At 43.3% G+C, this 21,947-nt stretch overlaps 1 protein-coding gene across 2 annotated transcripts in view; it reads right to left on the reverse strand.

Annotated features, from left to right (window-relative positions):
• SPON1 (spondin 1) overlaps positions 1-19,071 on the reverse strand; it is a 166,632-nt gene extending 147,561 nt beyond the window's left edge. The window contains exons 1-2 of one of the 2 annotated variants that reach the window (XM_025150570.3): positions 18,975-19,071; positions 12,073-12,179 (exon numbers count right to left, since the gene is read on the reverse strand). In XM_025150570.3, the coding sequence (XP_025006338.1) occupies positions 12,073-12,179; positions 18,975-18,987 (120 nt within the window). In that variant the 5' untranslated portion in view covers positions 18,988-19,071. Of the gene's footprint in view, positions 1-12,072; positions 12,180-17,431; positions 17,689-18,974 lie in introns of those variants that run through there. The other variant, NM_204851.2, reaches the window with a different exon arrangement.
• Positions 19,072-21,947: the final 2,876 nt, after the last annotated feature.

Consider the following 21,947-nt stretch of genomic DNA (forward strand, 5'->3'; position numbering starts at 1 on the left):
TAGCAAAATATATAATCATTAAAATTATAGAACAGTAAGTACTAAAACTACTTCTTATGCACTCATTCTTTTAAACGTTTCTTTAGAAAAGAAATGCAGGTCCAAATGAGCTATGCCCACCCACAAGGACAAAAAAGAGGCAAGAGCAACAACAGTGCCTCAATTCACACAGATGAGAATAATTGGAGCCCAGTTCAATCAGTGAAGTAAACAGAAGCAGAATGAAGGCTTTTCCATTTACACCTACAGCTTACAAATTAGTAAGCAGTCTGCTAGGATGAGCTTTGCCAGCGATTGCATAATAACCTTACCCACATTGACAATGCAGGGAACGGGGGACAAAATGGTAGCTCTATACCAGCAGGGAATTTCCCTTTCTAATTACTGAGCACTATGAAAAGCACTCTTAAAAACCAAACACTGGCTTTTGTGAAGCTGGATCAGAAGTTTCTTTGCTATTCTTGATTTATTTTCATATGAAAATTAACTTTTAATAGACTTGGTTTAATAATCAAAAGTAGCTATGTGGAAAAATACGCAGTGTTGTCCATCAAATATTTGGCAAAATAAATAAATTCCTGGATAGAAAGTCCATCAGGTTGCCAGTAATACTGGCGTCTTGAAATGTTTTGCCCACATGGGCATTCAATTCTCTATACAAATTGGAATCAAAAGTACTTAAGTGAGAAAATTCTGCTTTTCTCTACTTGCAGCATATATTCATACACCAACACCTCACACTGCCGTGAGAAAAGCAAAGTGGAAGACATGATTTCAGCTTCACTTGCTCAGCAGCTGAAAAGGACAATGGAGAGCAGAGGAGAAAGGGAGGCAGTTGGAGACATAATTAAAATGTTTTTAAAACAACAACACTTCCCATCTGTGAGAAATGTGGTTGCAAGCAATTCTGTCAGTCCCCTACCAACGACTGCTGGTACGTATAGTTACATTGTGGGTGACTCCCAGCAATAGGCCCCTCCACAAGCACAATTGCTTGGAATAGTCAAAAATAATTTCAGAAAGCAGAACTGCCTAACTACAGCATCAGGTCATGCATCATTTTTAGATGCATCCCTCTTTTTGTAGTGGTTGCTTACTAAGTCAAGCTCCTCCAAATCAGTCCCAAAATCAGCTAGGGTGGAAATACTCAAACAGCTTGAGAATCTGCCTGACCCAGCAGTGAGACCATATCCACAAGTGCCTGTGCCTGTCTGCTGGTAGAAGGCAAGAGCTCTCCCTTATATTAAGAAATAGCCCAGAACTAAAGGAGCAAGTCAATGGACGAGAGAGTCAGAGATCACTGTCTCCTGCCTAGAGTGAAAGCTACATCTCCTGGCTTCATCTGCTGATCAAGATGACGCTCTTGCATAGAAACAGGGGCAATTCTGTCAGAGAACAACTTAGCAGAATAGAAATCAGCAATAGAAGCATGACTCTTCTCACAGCAGTGATGACAGCAGTCATGTACTCCCTGCAGAATGAGATGCAGGGGGCAGGCTGGGTGCAGTGCAAACAGAAAGGGTGCCAGAGAGCAGACAGAACTGAGCGTAAGTCTCACAGGGACAGTGCCTCTGGAAGCCTTTCAGAAATTAGTCAGGTAGACGATGAGTACTGAGAACCTCTCTGGCAGGACTTGACGTTAATGGAAAGAAACACCTTTCAGGTGAGCATTAGCAAAGTTTGAGGGGACATAAAACACTTGGAGAGAATCAGGATGAGGGGTGACAGACCAGGAGAAATCCTGATGTGAGAACTTGGTCCATTTGCCCAAAGATGTTCTTTCCATATAAGTACTTTCAATCACTGACATCTTTAACATCTCAGTGTTTACAGACCAGAGAGAAAAAAGGTCACTTCACTCTGAAGCAATCCAGCATTGTGCTGGTAAAAGACTGGATGAGGAGCTCCCAGAGTCCTGCAACAGTAGAACCAGAAGGAAAAGTGATGTTATACTTTTTGGTCTCAGTTTCCAAACAGTCTAAACACATGCAAGGAAAGGAGACATCTTATAGATGCATTCTAGCCTTACAGTTTTTAAAGAAAAGAAGCCAAAGAAAATCAAGCATCCTAATCAGAAATGTCTGCAGAGTCTCTTGAGTAAATACTAGCATTGAAGCAGAACATCTGATGTGTTTAAAATGAAAAGGTAGATTTTTTTTTTTTTTAATTTACAAGTCCTTGCCTATCGTTCCAAGGACATCACTGTAAATATCTGTTCATGACTGCATGAAGTGAAATAACTATAGACATCTATGAAGGTATATTAGGACAAAGCACTGAAAAACAGACGGCGAATGAATCAAAATACAGGGTTATTTCCCTTAACACATCTTGCTTCGCTGTGGCTGGAAGATGAAACAGCAATATTGTCCATCACCACCTGGATTTTATGTCCTGTAGTACATGGAGGGGCATTCAGGGACACAGTCTACATCACTGATGTAGAGTAAATACACTGTGATCGGATGACTAATGATCCTGGGTTGTTAGGTCATGAGAAAGAGCTATCACAAGTAGAGAAAATAATCAATTACAACTATTCAGGACAGCAATGGAAGTTGAAATAGTATCCCTCTGCAAACAGTGGGAGACTCCGACCAACAACAGAAAGGGAACAGTTGCAAATGAGGAAGACTAACTGTCAGGGTAGATTGCTTCTAGGTCTGAGAAGGGCACACACACAGGCTGGAATAATGAAAGCTAAATATATTGTCACTTTGGTAACAGAAAATTACCTTCTGAATTCACAAAGCAATTCTCAAGACAAATGGCACAGCAAAATAAATTCAGTCTGGTAGCAATGAATTCAGCAAATGGGTGTGATGAGAACCGACTTTCCTCACAACTCTGAAGCCTGGAGAACTGAAGATGTCCAATATTGTCTGAAGATTAGCTGAAGGATTTTCTCTCTAACAGCCATTCATGAACCAGTCTAGTAGGCAGATAAAGTCCTAAACTTAAAAATGCCATTGCAATTCTAAGCCACTCTCTAAAGGCACTCAAAACCATTAATTAAGGGGAAAAAAAAGATCCAAACAAACACCACCCACCATTTAAGTTTAACTGGGAAACTTTCTACTGGTGTATGCGTTCCGTCCTCAAAAATCTAGAAGTCTGAAAGTAGGATTTTCTGAAAATAGTGGAAAAGTCCATATAGCCTGAAGAAACAGTCAGGTTGAGCCTCAGACTCTACCATCATTTCCACCCCCACCCCTTCCACCCTTCCAAAAAAAGCACAATACAAGAGAGGAGTCATGTACGTACATACATTTGTAATTCTACAGTCCAGTCACTGCAGCCTGGTAGCACATTTAGTCAGAATAACTTTGCTTTTTAAAAACCTGTCTCGTGATGGGGGTAGCACAGTTGTCCAGACCCATAGGGAATACCTGTAACCTGATGTCAAGCAGAAGTGCCGTAAATAGACACTTGCTCTAAGATCCTGCTCATGGTAAATGGATCAGAGGTAATTCATAGCGCATTTAAAGAAGGATAAGAGCTGAGGAGGTAACAGTAGTGATACAGCTCAGAACCACAAAGAATCTGAGTGAGAGCCCTAGATTAAGCTATAATAGCAATGAGCTATAATGAGACCAAAGGGGAAATCTAGGAAGGAATGCCTGATGGTAACATCAGAAAAGAAACATCAAGTGAAGAAAGAGATGCTCAGCAAAAGTTTCAGTGAAGCCAGAGCCTACATCCAGGTAGAGCTATAAACCATGATATTTATCCTTCTAATCCTAAAGCTTTTGCCACAGAGTTGAGTGTTTCTGGTGCACACAAGTTGCTATCTAAAGAAAGACTGACACTGGAATAGCAACGTACTAGGTAGATTAGCTGGGCTGGAAGAAGGTGATATTTAACACATATTCCTTTAAAGTCACTGAGATGGTTATGTTCACTTCAGCAGTGCTTAGAGGAGAACGTACAGCTTCCACTGACTGACAACAGAGAACTGCACTCCCAGAACTGGACTTTGGCTCTGAATGAAAGAACTGCAAATGCAAACCTGGGTCTGGAAGCCAGATCTGCATTGAGAACTGCAAGGTGTCATACAGCCCCAAGAGGCCCAGAAGGTCCCTCCTAATGACAATGTGCATGAAGAGCAGGCTAGAGCCTGTAATGCAGAGGACAGTGCTTCCAGTGCTATTTCCTCTCTACACATCCTCCCACATAAACTAGAGCTGCCAGGTTCAATCATCTGATGAGTCCATTCAGGAACCATTGGGAACCAGAAGGTTTAGAGCTAGTCCAAGGGACAGAATAATCCAGATATTCTTTTCACAGGAGATTTAGGCAGGGAACTCTGATACCTTACTGTGCTGCAGTCTGGCACTGCAGAAGTAGACTGTGTACAACTGGCAGACTGCAAGGCAGGGCAGAAGTTAGACTTGAGACAACATACTTCTGATAAGTCTTGGATCTGAAAAAGAGTCTGGAGTTTTAGCTGACATATCTCAAGATGCACATTTCCTGATTTTGGTTTAGGGCTGTTTTTTTTCCTGGGGAGAAGGTAGGGGTGGGTTTTTGGTGTGTGTTTTTCTTGAAAGCACCACTTGAAACATCAACAAATGGAATATTTATTTAGGCATAGCCCTGTGCTTAAAAAAAATATAAGCTCTTACTGTGACAATCAACATTTGAAGTCGCTTTCAAGGAAGAGCACTATCTCAAAACGAAAAAATATATGAAAGCAGAGTAAGATTAAATTAAACAATATAAGAATGACATGTCTAGAAGCTAGAGTATCCTTTCCACAGCCAAAGAGACAGGGAGAGGGCAAGACAAGGGAGAAAAAGAAAAAAAGAAAAAAAAAAGAAACTAAAGCCAAATAAATAAAAAGTAATGATTTAAAGGTTTAAAAATGATGGTAGAGACGCAGCAAGATATCCCTTGTGAAAAACAGTCCAGTACAGTTAAAATGGAGCTGTCTGAGGGAAAGTCAGACACTGCCTTCCATCAGCATAAGCAAGGCAGGCAGCACTGGGAAGAGGTCTTCTAGTTTTCATGCTTAAGACAGGAATATTTAGCAATATTTAGGCATACTTTATATATGAATCCATCGATAATACCCTTAACTCAGATTGATTTCAAATGCCTACAAGGACGTACACCTCTCACTGCAGACTGCATGCAATGGCTCTGTATGTGCTGGCACCCAGGTAGTGCTGTCAGTGTTGTCATCTGTTCATAACCAGTTATGGCAACACACTCCTACAAATAAGAGTACCTGTATCCAGGCAAGTCTTGAAAACCTCTAGGGATGGAGATCACACCACCTCTAAGCAATCCGTGGTACTGCCTGACTATCATCACAGAGAAAAGGTTTTTCTTTCTATCAAGTCCTACCCTGCCTTGCTTCAGCTTGTACCTGTTGTCTCCCATTCTCCCAGCATCCATGGTGGAAGAGTTCATATAAATCCCAGCAAGCTTTCAGCAGAAAGTCTCTCTTCCTATTTTGCAATAAACCAGTAAGCTACAGGAAAACATTCAGAGTTGACATAAGCAAGTTGTCAACAAAAAAGTTCAGTATTTTTCCTCTTAATAAATGTTAGCTAGTACTTCAAGCATCCACTGTAGTCAAACACATAATATTTACAGATCTCTTATGTTTGCTGGTTTTGGCTTTGGCTTAGCCTTTGTATGGCTTCAGTAATTAATTCCAAAAGACGTGGCAACTACATATACAATGATTTGAAGAAACTCCCGTGGGGTAACAAGCTGGTATATAATATAAGCAAAAAGTGGGTGACTGAATATAAAAATCATAGAATCATGGAATTATAGAATGGCCTGGGCTGAAAAGGACCACAATGATCATCGAGTTTCAACCCCCCCTGCTATGTGCAGGGTCACCGACCACTAGACCAGGCTGCCCAGAGCCACATCCAGCCTGGCCTTGAATGCCTCCAGGGATGGGGCATCCACAACCTCCTTGGGCAACCTGTTCCAGCATGTCACCACCCTGTGTGTGAAAAACTTCCTCCTAATATCCAATCTAAACCTCCCCGTCTCAGTTATGCCTCATTTAAACACAAGCTCAAACAAGAAGAAACAAAATGAAAGTAAATGAAGGATCAAAAAACCAAAACAAAACAAAAAAAACCCACCAAACCAAATAATGTGATTAGATTCTAATTTGCTTTTTCTACAGTGTCATCAGCAGCAAATAATATCTACTACAGAGCTGTTCCCCTTCTGAAAGTTCCCAGTGCTCATCACTCTTATTTTATACAATAATCGTTTACTGTCTGAAGCAATACAGGTTTTAACCAAAACACTAAGTGGTTCAGGTCTACTTCTTCCAGTGTACTGGAGATTTTGTTATGTAATCTCATTCCAAGTGTTCACATTTTCCAATCACTAGCACTTGTTGTGGCAGATGTATTTCATTTTTTAACCTCAAGTTTAATCACTGAGTATCACAATGTGGAAGTCAGGGAGCTCTAGAAAATGTGTGAAAGTTTTTCACCAAGGACAATCAATTCCATCCTACACACAATGGGAATTAAATTCTATTTGCCTAGAATAATGTGCACAGTGATTCTCGTACAATAATTGCAAGGCAAGACTGGATTTAGCAGAAATTCAGGAATACTCTGGAAGATGCAAAAGACTGGAGACTTAAATATGACATTTAATTTTACAGACTCAAAATTCTTCTCTCCTTTCTCAGTCTCCAAATCATATACCTGGCATACCCCAATTCTCTCATCTTTAACACTTCTGCGATAGCATCGGATCATGAATTTAATGAATGTGTACGGCTGTTTCACATTGATTTGTCTCCTGCTGATGGCACAACTACTGATCAAAACTTAAGAAAGAGAATTTTCATTTAGGGGTTTTGATGCAACTGCACACACACCCTTTTTGGGAGTGGGGTAGTACAGCATCTGCCTCTCCTTAGAAAGCCAATGCACACAGCTTTGTATTCCTCTCTGATAAATCTAAGCGAGGTACATGTGTTGTGGCCATGTAATTAGAGGTTTAAAGCTGCAAGGAAATAAAGAGCGTCCATCCTCTTCTTACCTCCTCTCACTTTATCTGTCACTTGAGGACTAAATTTCCTACCTGTAAATTCTCAACCCTCCTCCACAAAAACCTCAAAGAGCACAAAATTTTAACTAGAGGGGAATGTTACGTTTCCATTCAGTGCTGTGAGGAAGCTTTACTGAGAAACTTAAGCTACACGATTTTACTATGAACTGGAAATCAGTATCACAATTTGCAAACCACTGGATGACTATTTCACATCAAATCAGAGTAAAACTGAGACAGAGGAGGTTTAGGTTAGATATTAGGAGGAAGTTTTTCACCTAGAGGGTGGTGACACACTGGAACAGGTTGCACAAGGAGGTTGTGGATGCCCCATCCTTGGAGGTACTCAAGGCCAGGCTGGATGTGGCTCTGGGCAGCCTGGTCTGGTGGTTGGTGACCCTGCATACAGCAGGGTGTTGAAACTCGATGAAGCTTCGGTGAACCCATCAGTCAGCAAAACAGCATCAAAAGAAATGATCACCATTCAGCAAACAAAGGCAATGTTTAGGGCAGTTTCAGATTAATCTAAGAGAAGGATGATTTAGGACAAAAGACAGCTAGAGCCTTACTTATCTACTACTACTTCAAACTTCCTTACAAGTTTTCTGCTTTAGCAGACACACCTAATTATTATCAACATCACATTTATTTTTCTTTTCTTCTTTTGTTTTTTTTTTTTAGCAGAACCTCGATCTTCTGTTTTTACATTGGTTTTTCACTACTGGGTGGTAAACTTCAGTGACCTAAACTGAGAACTTCTTGGCCCACTCTAAAGCAAAGAAAGTGAAACCCACTGGTTTTCTCAGAGTAAAAGGACAGCTTCAGGTACCCTACTCTGAAGAAACATTCAGTTGTAAAATATCATGTAACATAAGAATCTAAAGGCAGATTAGGCCAAAACAAGATCAAGAAATGTCTAGTTTTGAGTCTGTATGACTCGGTTTTATCTCCATACATGAGAAAAGCACATCACGTTTGCACACAACTGATTGCTTTGTTATTTAACAAGTATTTACAAACCTCATAAACAGCAACAACTTCTGCAAGAATGCTGAGCACACTGGAGGATAGCACTGCAGTTGAGAATTTCGTTGATAAATTGAAAATGCAGTCAAGATGAAATTTGGCAGGACAAATACAAAGATCCATGCTGAGAAGGAACAAAATGGATAGGCATAAACAATGAATAACTATGTAGGCAGCAGTATGTGCAAGAAAGGGCTTCGAAATTCATTACGGACCTCCTGTACAATACCAAAATGTTCCCACAGTACAGGTAAGCTGTGTACACTTAGAGAATTCTGCATGAAGGGAACAGAGTTATGATATTCTCAAAGGATATCATGTCTGAATTCGATATGGTTGTGTACTAAGGGCTCAAACTGACCACCTTTGTACAGTTCTGGGCAACACAAATAAGACTGAACTTGCAACTTGACAACATAAAAGGCAAAACTGAGTAAAGATGCTCAACAAGGAAAAATATTTTAACTTTAATAAAATGCACGTGGAAAGTCTAAGGGATTGGAAAGAGATTAAGGGAAGCTTCAAAGTAACTGTCTCAGAAAATATCAAGAAAATTCTTAATTCTGGAGGACTATCTAATAAGAGAACAATCTGACCACTATTATAAACGACTCAATTTAGACATCAGGAAAAAGTTGTATATATTTTATGAGAAATTCAAGAAAAACTAAATTATATCAAAGGGTTTGAACACTTGAAGAGATTATGAATCTCTTGTTGCTGCTGAACACTTCTTGAAAACATTCAGAAAACACCCCCAAGGATTTCCTTGGAACATTTATTTTTCCCTTGAGAAGGAAGATTGATGAAATGAGATTTGGGACTAAATTTCTAGTAATCTATATTATTTACCAAACTCAATCTATTACAATACATACACATGTTGATTAAAGTGGCCCGTATACTTTTCAACAGTCTATCAGTTTGAGCGTTGCCTTTGAATAGAACATGCATTCCAATTGCCTTCAGTTTGCAGACCGTTGCTCATCCTTACAAAGCAGAAGCATCAGCACTCTGCATGACAACAGTTGGGAACAGCTCTTGTAAAGAGACTAATGGGACATGGCATCCCAAGCTTTCAGCGTGCTACACTGCACCCCTGAGCTGTACAATAACCATTTGCGTAAGTAAGAGCTGTGTTATTACCTTCTGGTACTTCTGCAGCTGAATTTGGCATCTTTAACTCTCCCGTTATATTTAATGTAACGTATGTTTGTGGGAAATAACGTGATTTATTTATGTTAAGCACATCCTAAATTTCTCAATGAAAAACAGATTTAGAACAACGGATTACAAACTGCACTTCTGTAATGGGCTCTGCTCTGTGACAAGTACAAAAGTAACAAAAAAAAAAAGTACAGGAGAAAATACCTGCCCAACCAAGAATTTTAAAAGCTGTGCTATTTACAGGATCAAGACCCAGCAGCTTAATGATTAATGAAGACTGACCATACCTGCTGACTCGCAGTCAAGGCAGAAGTAAATGAGCCATGAGAAGGTTGCAAGAGAGCAAAGCTGCTGGGTAAACTCACGGCAGGCCGTCACAGCACATTCATCCCTCACAAGGGGCTGCAGAGCAAAACCTACTGCAGCACGACTGTGACCCCAAAACCCATGTGTACAATGACTCTATCAGCTGCTGAGATGCTAGTCCTTACTCAACACCTTCGTGCTCGAGCACAGGCTCCTCTACTCTATTCTGAAGCATTACACATGTTGCTCAGTTCAACCTTTAAACCAAAAGGCATGGCCCCATGGGATCCTCACCTGAGCACAGCTTCTGGTTTGGGTTTTGCCCACAGATGTCAACGTAACCCATATCTTATGACTGAAAAGTGGGACTGACAGGCTTGGAAATACGGTCGTTTATGCTCCCCAGGGGGGAAAAAAGAAAAATAATTTGTTGTTTGTCAGCCTCAAGTTCTTTCTATCATGGCTACATTACAAAGACTTGTTACTAGCAGTGAAGCACTTTGCTTCATGCAGTGCGTTTTATGTTCTTTGCGTGTTGTGATTATTATTTGAACAGTAAATATCTCCTCGTGGCAAGAAAGGTTTATGCCCATAGTCCACAAGTAGCATCTAGTCTTCTGCCACTATTCCACTATTTAGCAATTTTCTCTTAGCTCTGTTCCGTGAGCTCATTCATTGGATAACATATTCTGCATTGGAGCACTGGGAATACATAACTGCAGGTGGCACGCATGTGACTGTACACCACTATTTTCTTATTCTGCAAACTAATTTAGAAACCATTAGGATCTTCATATTGCAATGCAAACAGTGCAAACCTTTGTAATAAACTTCCCTTCTTCCCCTCTAGTTACTAGCACGTAGCCACCTTACAAGAGACAGCAGTATTTAACAATAACATATAAGCTTTCATGGGATAATCAAATAAATCTGTATGAACATAGGCAGGACTGGCAGGATGTGAGTGAGCTTCAGTTAATTGTGCTGATGTGGGATGAGCACAATGAGTACTGCTTGCACCATAGGAATACAGATTTAGTTATGCATAAAATTCTACCTGCCAATCAGAATTCTGACTTCAGATTGCAATTGATACAATAAAACTAATTAAACAATTTTTCCTCCACTGAGATCCATCGGGCTTTTTATTTGTTGTGTGTAGAATTTCCATTGTTTCCCCACTCTGTGCTCCAGCAAAGCTTATTGAGTTTCTCTCTTTAAGTTAGATATACATCTAGCCATGAGGGAAAAAGTCAGGCCAAGTCTTTCCCATTTGTCGTGCTACAGAGACATTAACAACTGAAATAGAGAAACTATTGGTGACAAATTCATTTTAAAACTTATGAAGCAGACTATCTCTATTTCTTAACATCAGACGAGACCTGACTATTAGTTTACTTTTTAAAGACAAATCCATATGAAACAGATTTTTCTGAAACAGCATTAAGAAAATGCTTAATTTTAAGGAAAGTAGAGTTATTCCAACATCAATTGTCTTCTTATTTATTCCAGATTTTCTTATAAAGTGTATGAAAACTACAAAGAGGCCTCAAGACTAACTGGGCAAGAAAAAAATACTTAAATACATATTGAGTTTACACATTATAATTGCTATAAATAAAAAACAATACAACTTAAGAAAAGACAGTAGGATGAAGGTCATTTTTGCCCCTTGGTAGCTCCAAGTAAAAACTTTTCAGTATTTCTCTTCGAAAAATAGAGATACTTCTTAGTGGCAAGTGATTTGTAGACAAAATGTATCATTGTTAAAATGAGTATCAGTATAATTACCCATCCTGTAAACTATAATCAGTATAACGAACTGCTTTTATAAATTTGGAAAGTCAAACAGCAAACAGTATCTTGTTTTAGAATCTTGGGCAACAACAAACCTACCCAATTTCTATCAGTTGTCATAAAAAATGATGTGTAGTCTCAATTTCCAGAATTCTTCTCGTGCAACATGATTTTGAAATAGCTTGAAATGCTATTTTGTGAATCATCGCTCTGGATTCTGATTCTTTTGATAAGGATAAACAACATTCCATCCCACTGAATGCGTTCATCAAGATCTACTAAGCATCAGTAACACAGAAGAACCTAATTTATGACTGATAAAACAGTCATTACAGCCGTGGCAAGCACACTTCTCCACTGAGTAATCTACATCTGAATGGACAAGAATTTCTAGGCATGGAAATTCAAAAAGCAAAACATGAATAAAGCAAATTACTTATTCACTTTGGATAACAAATTCAGGTGTCCCAGGCTCCAGTTCAAATAATTAATGCACATGTTCAACTGTTAAAAAATAACACAACAAAGTGGGAAAGAAAGATGAAGTGAAAGTATCAAAGCCACAACATCTTAAAGTGATTGCATGGCATATAAAGCAAGTTATACAGTCCTCATGTCAGCATCCACAAATATTTATGCTTACTTCCACACGTTCTTCATCTTCTTGTGCAAGTAATAGCTCCCTTGGAGCCCAGCATGAAGGGAAACAGGCTCCTAGAGGGAAAGATCTCTCACCTGAAAAGTTCCCGCATGGTCTTCCTCTTTATCACCTTCTTTTCCTTCCTTCAGAGCAATCAATGTGAATCCTCGAAAGTACGCAGGAGTGGCAGCAGAAAGCGTCACTGACATACAAGAAACAGAGAAAGCACACTATTAATTGTGAAATCAGTCGTGTGCTTATCGTTTCACAGTCCAGCACGAAACATGGCTGAGTTTAGTTGCTATTAACAAAAGCTAAAGCACTGACTAACAGCCAGAATACAGAAAAGTTCAGTCCAAGTTTCCACGTAAACTGCAAAGCACTACCAGAATACCAATGTGACATCTCAGCTATTTTGTTCATGCCTCTTTTTTTCCCCCTAAATGAACAGCTTATCTGCTCAGCTCTACAGGAGGTTGCTTTGTGGTGTTGTTGTTGAGGATTTTTTTTAGTTGTTTTGTTTAGTTTTATGTGAAGGAACATCTCCTGAAACATTTGGCTTCAGCTTTTGTCCTGCTCTGAGCCCAGACAAAGATCAAGGCATTAGAGCACAGAAAGTGGCTGACTACAAAGCAGTCTAACCACACTGCCCACCCCAGCCCAGCTAGACTCAGAGTGGTATTCCAGCCTATGGAGGTGCTAACTTTACAACCAGCCTTTCTCTTCTTTAACCTCAGGGCAGAACAGGACATAAAGTCCTGGGTAAAATAATGACTGTGCTGCCAGCTTGGGTACCCAAAGCGTCATACGCATCAGCCAAACACACTTCTGCTCCACTTGCCACCAGCACCTAAGTATCATCCAGGAGACCCTACCTGAGTTATAGGCCAGCTATGGCTCTTCTGAACACTATAAAGAAAAGGGGACTGGGGCAGAATTTTGAGGGAGGTCTTCGGGGGCATTTTAAGATTACTGATCTTTTCTCAACATCCGACAGGAATCTCAGTCTGAAACAGAGATAAAATCTTAGGAGAAAATGGTTTGAATTAAAGAGAAACAGTCAGAAAATCTGATTACAAATACTTCTAAGTAACTTTTACTTCAAGCACGATGCAGACAGCGCTGCCTGCAGTACACAATTGCCATTCTCTAACCCTGACTGGCACAATAAAAACCAAAGACCACCCACAGCTTTCACAAGCAAACCACAACTGCCAGCACTGCTTTACAGAAGAGCATTCAGGAGAGAGCGCCTCGCACACAAACAGGGCGAGGAGTCTGAACACCGCTCAGAATTCACATGCAATACATGGGCACCTTTCTGATCTAGATATTCGGTAGTGGAAAAATATAAAACAGGATATTTGGAGGTTTCTAGCATTAAGTAGCTGTATCTGGGTTCAGGATGTACAAAAGGTTAAAAAATTGAAAGTGTTGCGTTGAGATCAAGGAGAGTTCTTGCTTTATTTGTGAACATCTGTAGGAATACATTGTATTACAGGTATGGCTGGGCATAAAGCAAGCCCCCCAGCTCTCATTTTCCTGCTCATTCCATGGAGTCTTATGACGAGGTTAAACGTCCTCATCTCTTAGGAGAAAGATACAGCGTATGTATAGGAAATGAGTGGCACCGTAATAGGGCTAAAGTTTCCCATTGCATTTCTGAACACTGCTTCAATCTATTAACTCATGATCTGCTTCAAAATTAGCTTCATTAGCCCAGCTCTGCAAACATTTGCAGCTCCATCTAAATGGAAACTCACGGCTAGATGCAGAAACTGAGAAGAGCACTGCTACACTCAGTGAGGATGAACCCACCGCACTCGCTTGGACGCTGGCTCTTAGAAACGAATGGCCACGAAGGTCTTTTACATGCAACAACTTTTTCCATATATTAGACGCAACTCAAAAGTCTGAATCACTACGAGTAAAAGGTTACACCAGAAATACTTAAATGCTTATGCAAGGAAACAGAGAATCCAGCTGTGAATTGACTCAACAGTTTTCACCGCCTTCCTCACAACTTCACAGCTCGGACCAACCGGTTTCCAAAATCCTAAAGAAAGCATCTACCTATAAAACAGAGGACACTAAAACACTGTAAGAGCTATCAGCAACAAAAGAAAAGAAAAAAGAAAAAAAAAAAGAAAAAAAAAAAAAAAAGAGGACGAGAATTCCAAAGCCTGACTCATGCTTTTTGAATGCCTGGGGTTAGCAGTACTCATGCTGTGGTTACACAGTCGCTTTAACCCCGAATAAATTCGTGCTTCGTCTGACACGAGCGGTGCAGCCCTTCCCCCGCACGCCCAGCTGAAGCAGGGCGCGCACCCAGCCGTGCGGGGACACCCGGCGCCCCAGGAGCGGGGGCACCAGGCACAGGAAGGGGGACCCTGGAGCAAAGGGGTTCCGGGGGTGGGGGGGGAGGTTTGGGTATCCCTGAGCTGGGTTGGGCCAACCCTGGCATCCTATCTGGCTTAAAGCACTTCTGCCGGTTGCCCAAGCTCCGCGGTGCAGGGATACCTGCGCTTACTGGCTCCGGAGCGCATGTGTCAGCAGGCAAACTGCAGCTTGCTTTGCACTCGGAGCCGCCGGACCGCAGCTGGTTTTCACAAGAAATAGCGGCTCCGTATTGCACAAGAGCTGAAAGTCGTCCTCGGGCTCAACTCCGTTTGTGCCATTTGAAAGAGCAGCCGAGAATCCCTCCCACGGTGCTTACGTTCATTAGCGCTCGTCGAACAATGAGAACTTCCCGTAAGGATCGGTTAAACCTCAAAGTTAAGGGCTGCACTTTAAAGGGAAGCTTACACATCACCAGCTCCTTTTGTCTGCCTCCATCCCCCCCCCTCCGGCAGATCCCCAGATCCCTCACACCGTGCACGCACACCCGATGCTCTCCCCCCCATGGCCCCAGCCAGCAGTGGGGTGCTCAGGGCCCCTGGGATGGGGGCAGCACACTGACCCCCGCACCTGCCCTACAGTGCACTGTATAAGCCAGATGACAAATATTCTTCTAATATTTACTTCTGTCTGCAACTTGAGAAACGTGAAGAGTGCTCAGACATGTACAGAACGAGGACCTGTTGAAGAAAAGGCAATCTGCATGTTGGGTGGAAGGAAGACATGGAAAGAAAGAGACCCGCAACGTTCCTTAGGGGCTGGGGGAGGAAAGACCACTTGTAGGCTGTGCCCTAAACAAGATGCTAGGAACCTGTCAGGTCACCCTCCTTGGGTGGGGGTGTCAAAGTCCATCACTCCCATCTTACACATGAAGGAGGACAGAAGGATGGCTCAGCCTTGTTCCGCAGTGCCTGAGACAGCAGCAAGCATCCTTGCTTAGATTTGCTTGCCGCTACCAGTGTTTGGGGTCCAGAGGAGGTGCCACATGAAAACAGAGATGACTGTATGCTCAGGACCATTTTCTTCTTCTAGTGCTCCAGCAAGACGGAGAGCAAGACCCCTCCTGATCTAAAGGTGAGTAACCGCAGGAAGGTCACTGAAGCCTTCCCAAAGACAACAAGGAGCAATGACCTGTGGTCTCTTAGATCCCACTGCACCACCACGTCACAACCCACAGCCCACGGATGCCCCTGTGCCACCCGTTTGGTGGAGCACGGGATTCGTACACAGAGGTCGCTCCTGCACTGTTCACCCTGCAGAAATCCCTGTTTATTCCCACTAGGGAATGTGCCAAGGATCCAGATTGCATCAGATCAAAGAGGGGCCATGGAAACAGGCAGGTCTGGCTCCAACTCAGCTGAGGTTGTGCGGATCTTCTGCAGTGTAGTAAATCTAGTAATCTGCTGCTAAAACCATCACAGGTGTGCTACAATGCCACACTTGGTTTGATTTTCTAACCTTCGGATGAAACAGTAGTATAGCACTGGTTGTACTACAGAACAAGCTCTTAAAACTTTCTGAAAGGCTGTCAATTTTAGTTATTGCCATGGATAACATGTATTACAACAACATTTATTTACGTTCTTCCAGCCATTCAGAGAGTGTCCCTGAAGGACAATTCAGGTACACTTATATGCCAACTGAAGGCTCTAATTCCAAATATCAAAACCCTGGGCACGTGGCTTGGTCTGCATTTTAACTTTTTATTGGAAATGTGAAAAATACATCTAATAAGATAGTGCAATACACTGATGTGGTTACTGTATTGAACAGCCTCCTAACACCAAGACCTAGTACACCCACAGCATTAGTCCTACCGAGTCACCTGGGACTTCCCTCACCCCTACATTCCCATGGAATAGAAAACGCTTTGGCAGGCGAATGAAAACATCCAGGAATGGTTTCACAGACGTACGTTCTCAGGCTTCCCAAGAACATTAACACATTTGTCACTGTCAGAGAACTTGTCACCTATTCCATCCTGCTTGGTAGATACATGCTGCACGGGCACTTTTCTCTCCCTGTCCACACTAAGGCTCCCACGTCCGTGCAATGGGAAAACACTGCTCTTTACACTGACTCTACGGAAGGTCAGGAAAAAGACTTAGAAGAAACTCTCAAAATCCATTTTCCAAAGTGATGATTTCCCCAAGAAACCATTCATTTTGCCTATAAAAGAGACGGGCTGTGGGACATAAAAAGCTCCGATCTCCTCCCAGAGTACTTTAAAACACAAAGTTAAAAGAATATTCCAAGAAGGTTTGTTTCCAAAGAGGTTACATGCGGAGACAGGAAAAGTGGCTAAAAAAATCTGCCTTTATTCTATTAATTAGAAGAATATGCTGAAGTGTGCTTTGGAAGTTAATCTCGAGCACCGCACACGAAACGTGCAGCAGAGAATGAGTGTCTCCATCTCCTATTTACAGTGGTCATTAGCAGAGTCTCCCCTGCCTCTTTCCTGTTTGAGCCATCTGTTCATTTCTCCAGGAAAAAAACAAACCAAAACAAAACAAAACGGGGGGTGGGATAAACAGAAGTGGAAAATGTGGGAAGCTGGCAGCACGCGGCATCGCTGTTTGCCCATATGCTAACTCATTATATTAACATTCACATCTCAGGGCAAGAACAACCAGCTCCGAGTCCCCTCTCCTTTCTGCTGCACGGGGAAGCTTCCCCTCGCCGCGCTGCGTTTGCAGGGGTAGAAAGCAACCCTACAGAAGCGGGCGAGCGGGGGAAGAGCTCGTTTTGTATCCCATCAACTTGTAACGCTGCGCTACAGCAGAGCCGGCGGAGAGAATTCATAAAAGAAAGGAAATTCCTCCTGATATCGAGTTGGTGCTCGGGAGCGAAAGCGATGCCGCGAAACGCAACTCGCTCTCACTTGTCATCAAAGCATCCCCAATAAAGTAACGCGTGGGAGCACGTTACCCTGCCCGAGCCCACGCAGTCGCACGCCGGGAGGGATGGGGAGCTGACAGGCAGGGACTCGCCGTAGTTTCGCGGACACTTGTCCAGCCCGTTCGCGCTGCCATCAGAAGGAGGGGACGGCCAACTTACCGCGGTAACTGTTTCCAGGCTTGTAGAATTCCGGATCGCCCTCCACCCTCAGGCTAAATTCATTGTACCCTTCCCTCCTGGTGCCTTGGGCTCGCAGGATCCGGCTGCAGTAGCCCTCGGATTTGGCGGCTTTCTCCAGGGTCTCGTCGGAGAAGCCCCTCGCCACCAAGGGGAAGGTCAGCGCCAGCAGCCGCAGGGCCAGGGGCCGCAGCCGCGCTGCCATCCTCGGCGCCCGCACAGCTCGGGCAGCGCCGGGCGGCCCGGGGGAGGCTGCGGCGCGGAGAGGGGAGGGGAGAGGCGGGGAGGGGGCAGCGCGGGAGGAGGCAGGCGGGGAGGGAGGGAGAGAGGGAGGGAGGAGGGCGGGAGCACGGAGCCGGCTCTCGCCCAGTTCTCGGCGAAGCGCTGCCTCCGCACGGCGCGGGGCGGCCCCGCGCTGCCGTCCGGGGCTGCGGGAGCCGAGCGCGGGATGGGACGGAGCGGGGCGGAGCGCATCGCCCCACGGCCGCACCGCCGCTCAGCGCAGCGACCGTGGGAACGCCGCGACTCCGAAGCGGTGCGAACGGCAGCGGCGCGCTGACTTCTACGGGGAGCGGAGAGCCGCAGCGAGCGCTGGGCGAGCGAGCCGCAGCCACGAGAGAAGTTGACGGCAGGAGCGAGCCGAGCCCCCGGGGACCCTCGCGCATAGCCCAGAGGCGGCCCTGCACTCCCTGCCCGCGCTGCACGGGGCAGCGGCAGAGCTGAGCGGCACCCGAGTGGCACAAACCCAGCCGACCTCAGCCCCTGCTCTCTGCCGGGACGGGCAGCGGGGTCCGACCGCACTGAAGCGCGACTCCCCAAGAAGCGCAGCGAACAGCGAGCAGCTCGGAGCCGCGCCTGTGCTGAGACCCGGGTTGTAACCACTGGGGCTCCACACCGACCTTTCCGAGTTGTTCAGCAACAAACCAGTGCTGCTGGCCAGATAAAGGTGCTCCTCCGTTGGGCTCTCTGTAAACACGCTGAACATTACACTTTCTGAAAGGCTGCTTTCTGAACACTTCAGTACCGCAAGCCTGTCTGTACTACTACTACTACTAGTACTCTTTATGTTATGTATTTATCAAGTATGTGAACTAGCACAGCCTCAAAATACACATTCAACACACTTTGTGTTAAAAGCTAGCCTCATCCAGCTCTTCAACAAATACAGAACTATTGGTAGTGTCCACCCTTTCCCTTCACTGCCCCCCTCCCCTGGTTATGCACAGTGGTTAGTTGCATCCATCCAAAGACCCACGTTCATTTAGATAATTGAGTGACTACAGCTCAATAACGTCATGGACTCCTGGGTATCATTTGAGTGCCATGCTCAGCTCATTCATTTCGTGAGAACAAGGTTCACTTTTTCCAGGTTCCTCAATCAACTTTGTCAGTGAAGAAAAACAAACCAATATGCAACTGAAAATGACAGCTATAACCACACTGGCACAAGACACCTGCGAATTTGCTTCATTCTCCATACTCGACTTCTCATTTCTTTTGCCATGATTGATTGAAAAGCAATTACCTGAGTGAAGCATTTACAGCAGGAACTGCACGCACTTCTGCACAACCCACCCTTGTTCTGAGCCACAGTTCTGGTTCTAACTCAAAGCTCCTGAGAGGACTTCAAGCCCTCTTCACAGCCTTTTTGCTCTCACGCAGCATCAAGCTAAAAGTTAACTAATTCAGCTGCATCTATTAACTCTTTCAGTAAATCCTGTATCTATTACTTCTTTCCTCTCTGAATTGGCCTGTTTTTTTCCAGCTTCTCTCTTACTTTTGTTCAAAAGCTCAAGTGTTGGAAAGTTTCCTGGGAAGGTACAATGCAGTGTGTCTTGTTAAAAGCAAATGCTTCCACTTAGCAACTGATACAGATAAATTAACTTGCACTGCCTACAGCCATGAAATGAGTAATTTGTTGTAGGGATGTTTTAGAATACAGGCAGTGTCATTAAGCACGGGCATCCTCGGGGTTTTCTATTTGTTCTACTAATTAGTGTGTGCCTAAAGCATCCAGCATGATGCATCAGTCAAAGATGCATGCAAACGGATGGATGAATCCAACCACCCATGGCAAATTTCACAGACAAAGAAGGGGAATGGCTGTTTACGAGGGTGGATAGTGATAGGACAAGGGGGAATGGGTTTAAACTGAGACAGGGGAGGTTTAGGTTGGATATTAGGAAGAAGTTTTTCACCCAGAGGGTGGTGACGCACTGAACAGGTTGCCCAAGGAGGCTGTGGATGCCCCATCCCTGCAGGCACTCAAGGCCAGGCTGCATGTGGCTCTGGGCAGCCTAGTCTGCTGGTTGGAGACCCTGCACATAGCAGGGGGTTGGAACTGAATGGTCATCATGGTCCATTTCAACCCAGGCCATTCTATGATTCTACGATTCGTCTTAGAGACTGCAGTGCTGCTTTTCTTTGTGTCCTTTCTGGGACAAAGTTGCTGTCTATGACTTAGGCAGAACAATCATTACTGGGGTAATACTGCATTTGATGGAGCTGTTATGGTTGGAGAAAACACTCCCTGCCTCCACTCCCCTACTGCTTCTACAACTGGGCTTTCCTAGCAAGCAGAAACATTTCAGAAGTTATGCAGACTTTCTTTTTGCTTTTTCCAATAGGGAGCTCAAAACATGCACTGTAACACCAGGCTGTGCAACACTTGACTTTGAAGTCCATACTCTTCAAAGTAAAACAACGGTTGGTAAATTTTTAGACCCCTTACAAGTATAAGGTCAGAGAGGAGAGGCCTCCAAAACCAGATAAGAAACATCAAGGTGACAGGTGCCTGAAATCTTCTGCTCAGCTCCTTGGTAGCCTTACTGGGATAGAAGATTCACTTATCTGTATGGACACCAACAGAGGAATAAATCTTTCATATACTGGCAAAAAAGAAAAAAAAAAAAAAAGGATGCCTACTCTTTTACACAAGAGCTAATAATTGTAGTGCTCAATTAAGGAATCAGAAGCTTCAATTCTGTGTGGTTTGCAGGTGTTCAAAGCCTCATCTCTATCAAGTCAGGCTTCTCCCCGCAGAGCTGTAAGCCTTCTTGAAGCACCCTTAACCCCTTCTGGAAATGTAACATTTCTAAAGTTGAACCCAAGGTGAAATGAATGGCCAGGGAGAAGAGAAAATAAGCATGTCCTATCAACTGAGAAGAATTTTCAAGAGGTTGAGCTACAGGGTGCCTTTCCTTCCTCTAAGATATTAATAGTCCAGAGATCAATTAGCTGTTTAGCATTCAGGTGTCCAACTAACACTGGCAGTTGGCAGCAAGTGCATTCTGACTACTGTTACCAAAATGTAAGGGAGACAATTGATTAGCCTCCAGAAGATCTTTTTCCTCATGAGAGAAACATTTAGATGCTCCTTACCACCAAGACAGAGGATGCTGCTGTTCAGGCAAAAGATGAGCATGTTGGATGACCAGCAAGTAACACTGCAGAACAGCCTGCAGGCGACTAGGGAAGGAAGTGGGGAATTTGAGGATTGCAAAATGTCCCTGTCCCATTTTTAGGCCTCCATGTCTTATCATAGATCTAGCTAATAGTCTAATTTGCATTTCTGTCACCTCCCCCACCAGCAGTCACAGTTTTTTGTTGTTTTTTTTTTTTTAACAAAATGTAATATTTTTCTGTTAGTATAGATGGAAGAAAAATCGTGTTGCTACTAAAATTCCCCTCTGTGAACAGCTAGAAAAGAGTTTTTCCAAAACCAATTGGCCTGTGCTGCATCTGAAGCCCATTTAGAAAGAGATCTGGAGAAATCTGCTGTCCTATTAGACAAAGAAAATGGCTTTGGAGACATTGAAGATGATTTCTTACAGCTCTGTGGCATCGTTCTCAACTTCCTTTCTCCTAGGAATTCAAGGAGTGAAGGGTAATGACAGCAAATGTTTGCAGAGGTCTGTTCACCATTTATACCACTGTCAGTCAATACAATGCCTCTCCAATATTAAACTTCCCAGCAGCTCAATTACATTTGCCTGTTTAGTCGTGCATGTCAGCAGTGTATTTTTTACACCAACAATACAGAGAGTATTCATTTCTAATACATTTCATAGAAATATTTGGTTCCTGACATGATGAGAATAGCATCATAAATATTATTAGAGGAACACTGCAATGCTGAGAGAAGCGGAGGCATAGAAAGAGAAAAGCAGTTGGGGCTTCTTTTGGGCTCAACTGGGGCAAAAACTGAACTAAGCTGGAAAACTGCAGGACAAGATGTGCCTTTGAAATTGCACAGAGACTGCAAAAGAGCTAGAAAAGTCTTGCCAGCACCCTTGGTTACACAGGCAGAACAGGATTAAAACCAAAGCTGCTTTTGAATGGATCTTTCAAGATTAAATGTTGACAGAAACTCATCCTCTGTACACTGGCTATTTTGGGGAGGGTTTGCTACAGAAAGACCAAGGCTTCTTGGAATATTTAAACTCAGAATTCATTCCAATACCAGACAGTAAATATGTTCTTAAATCTCTTTCTTTTT

The sequence above is a fragment of the Gallus gallus genome, chromosome 5 (genome assembly GCF_016699485.2).
Source record: "Gallus gallus isolate bGalGal1 chromosome 5, bGalGal1.mat.broiler.GRCg7b, whole genome shotgun sequence".
Lineage (NCBI taxonomy): Eukaryota > Metazoa > Chordata > Aves > Galliformes > Phasianidae > Gallus > Gallus gallus.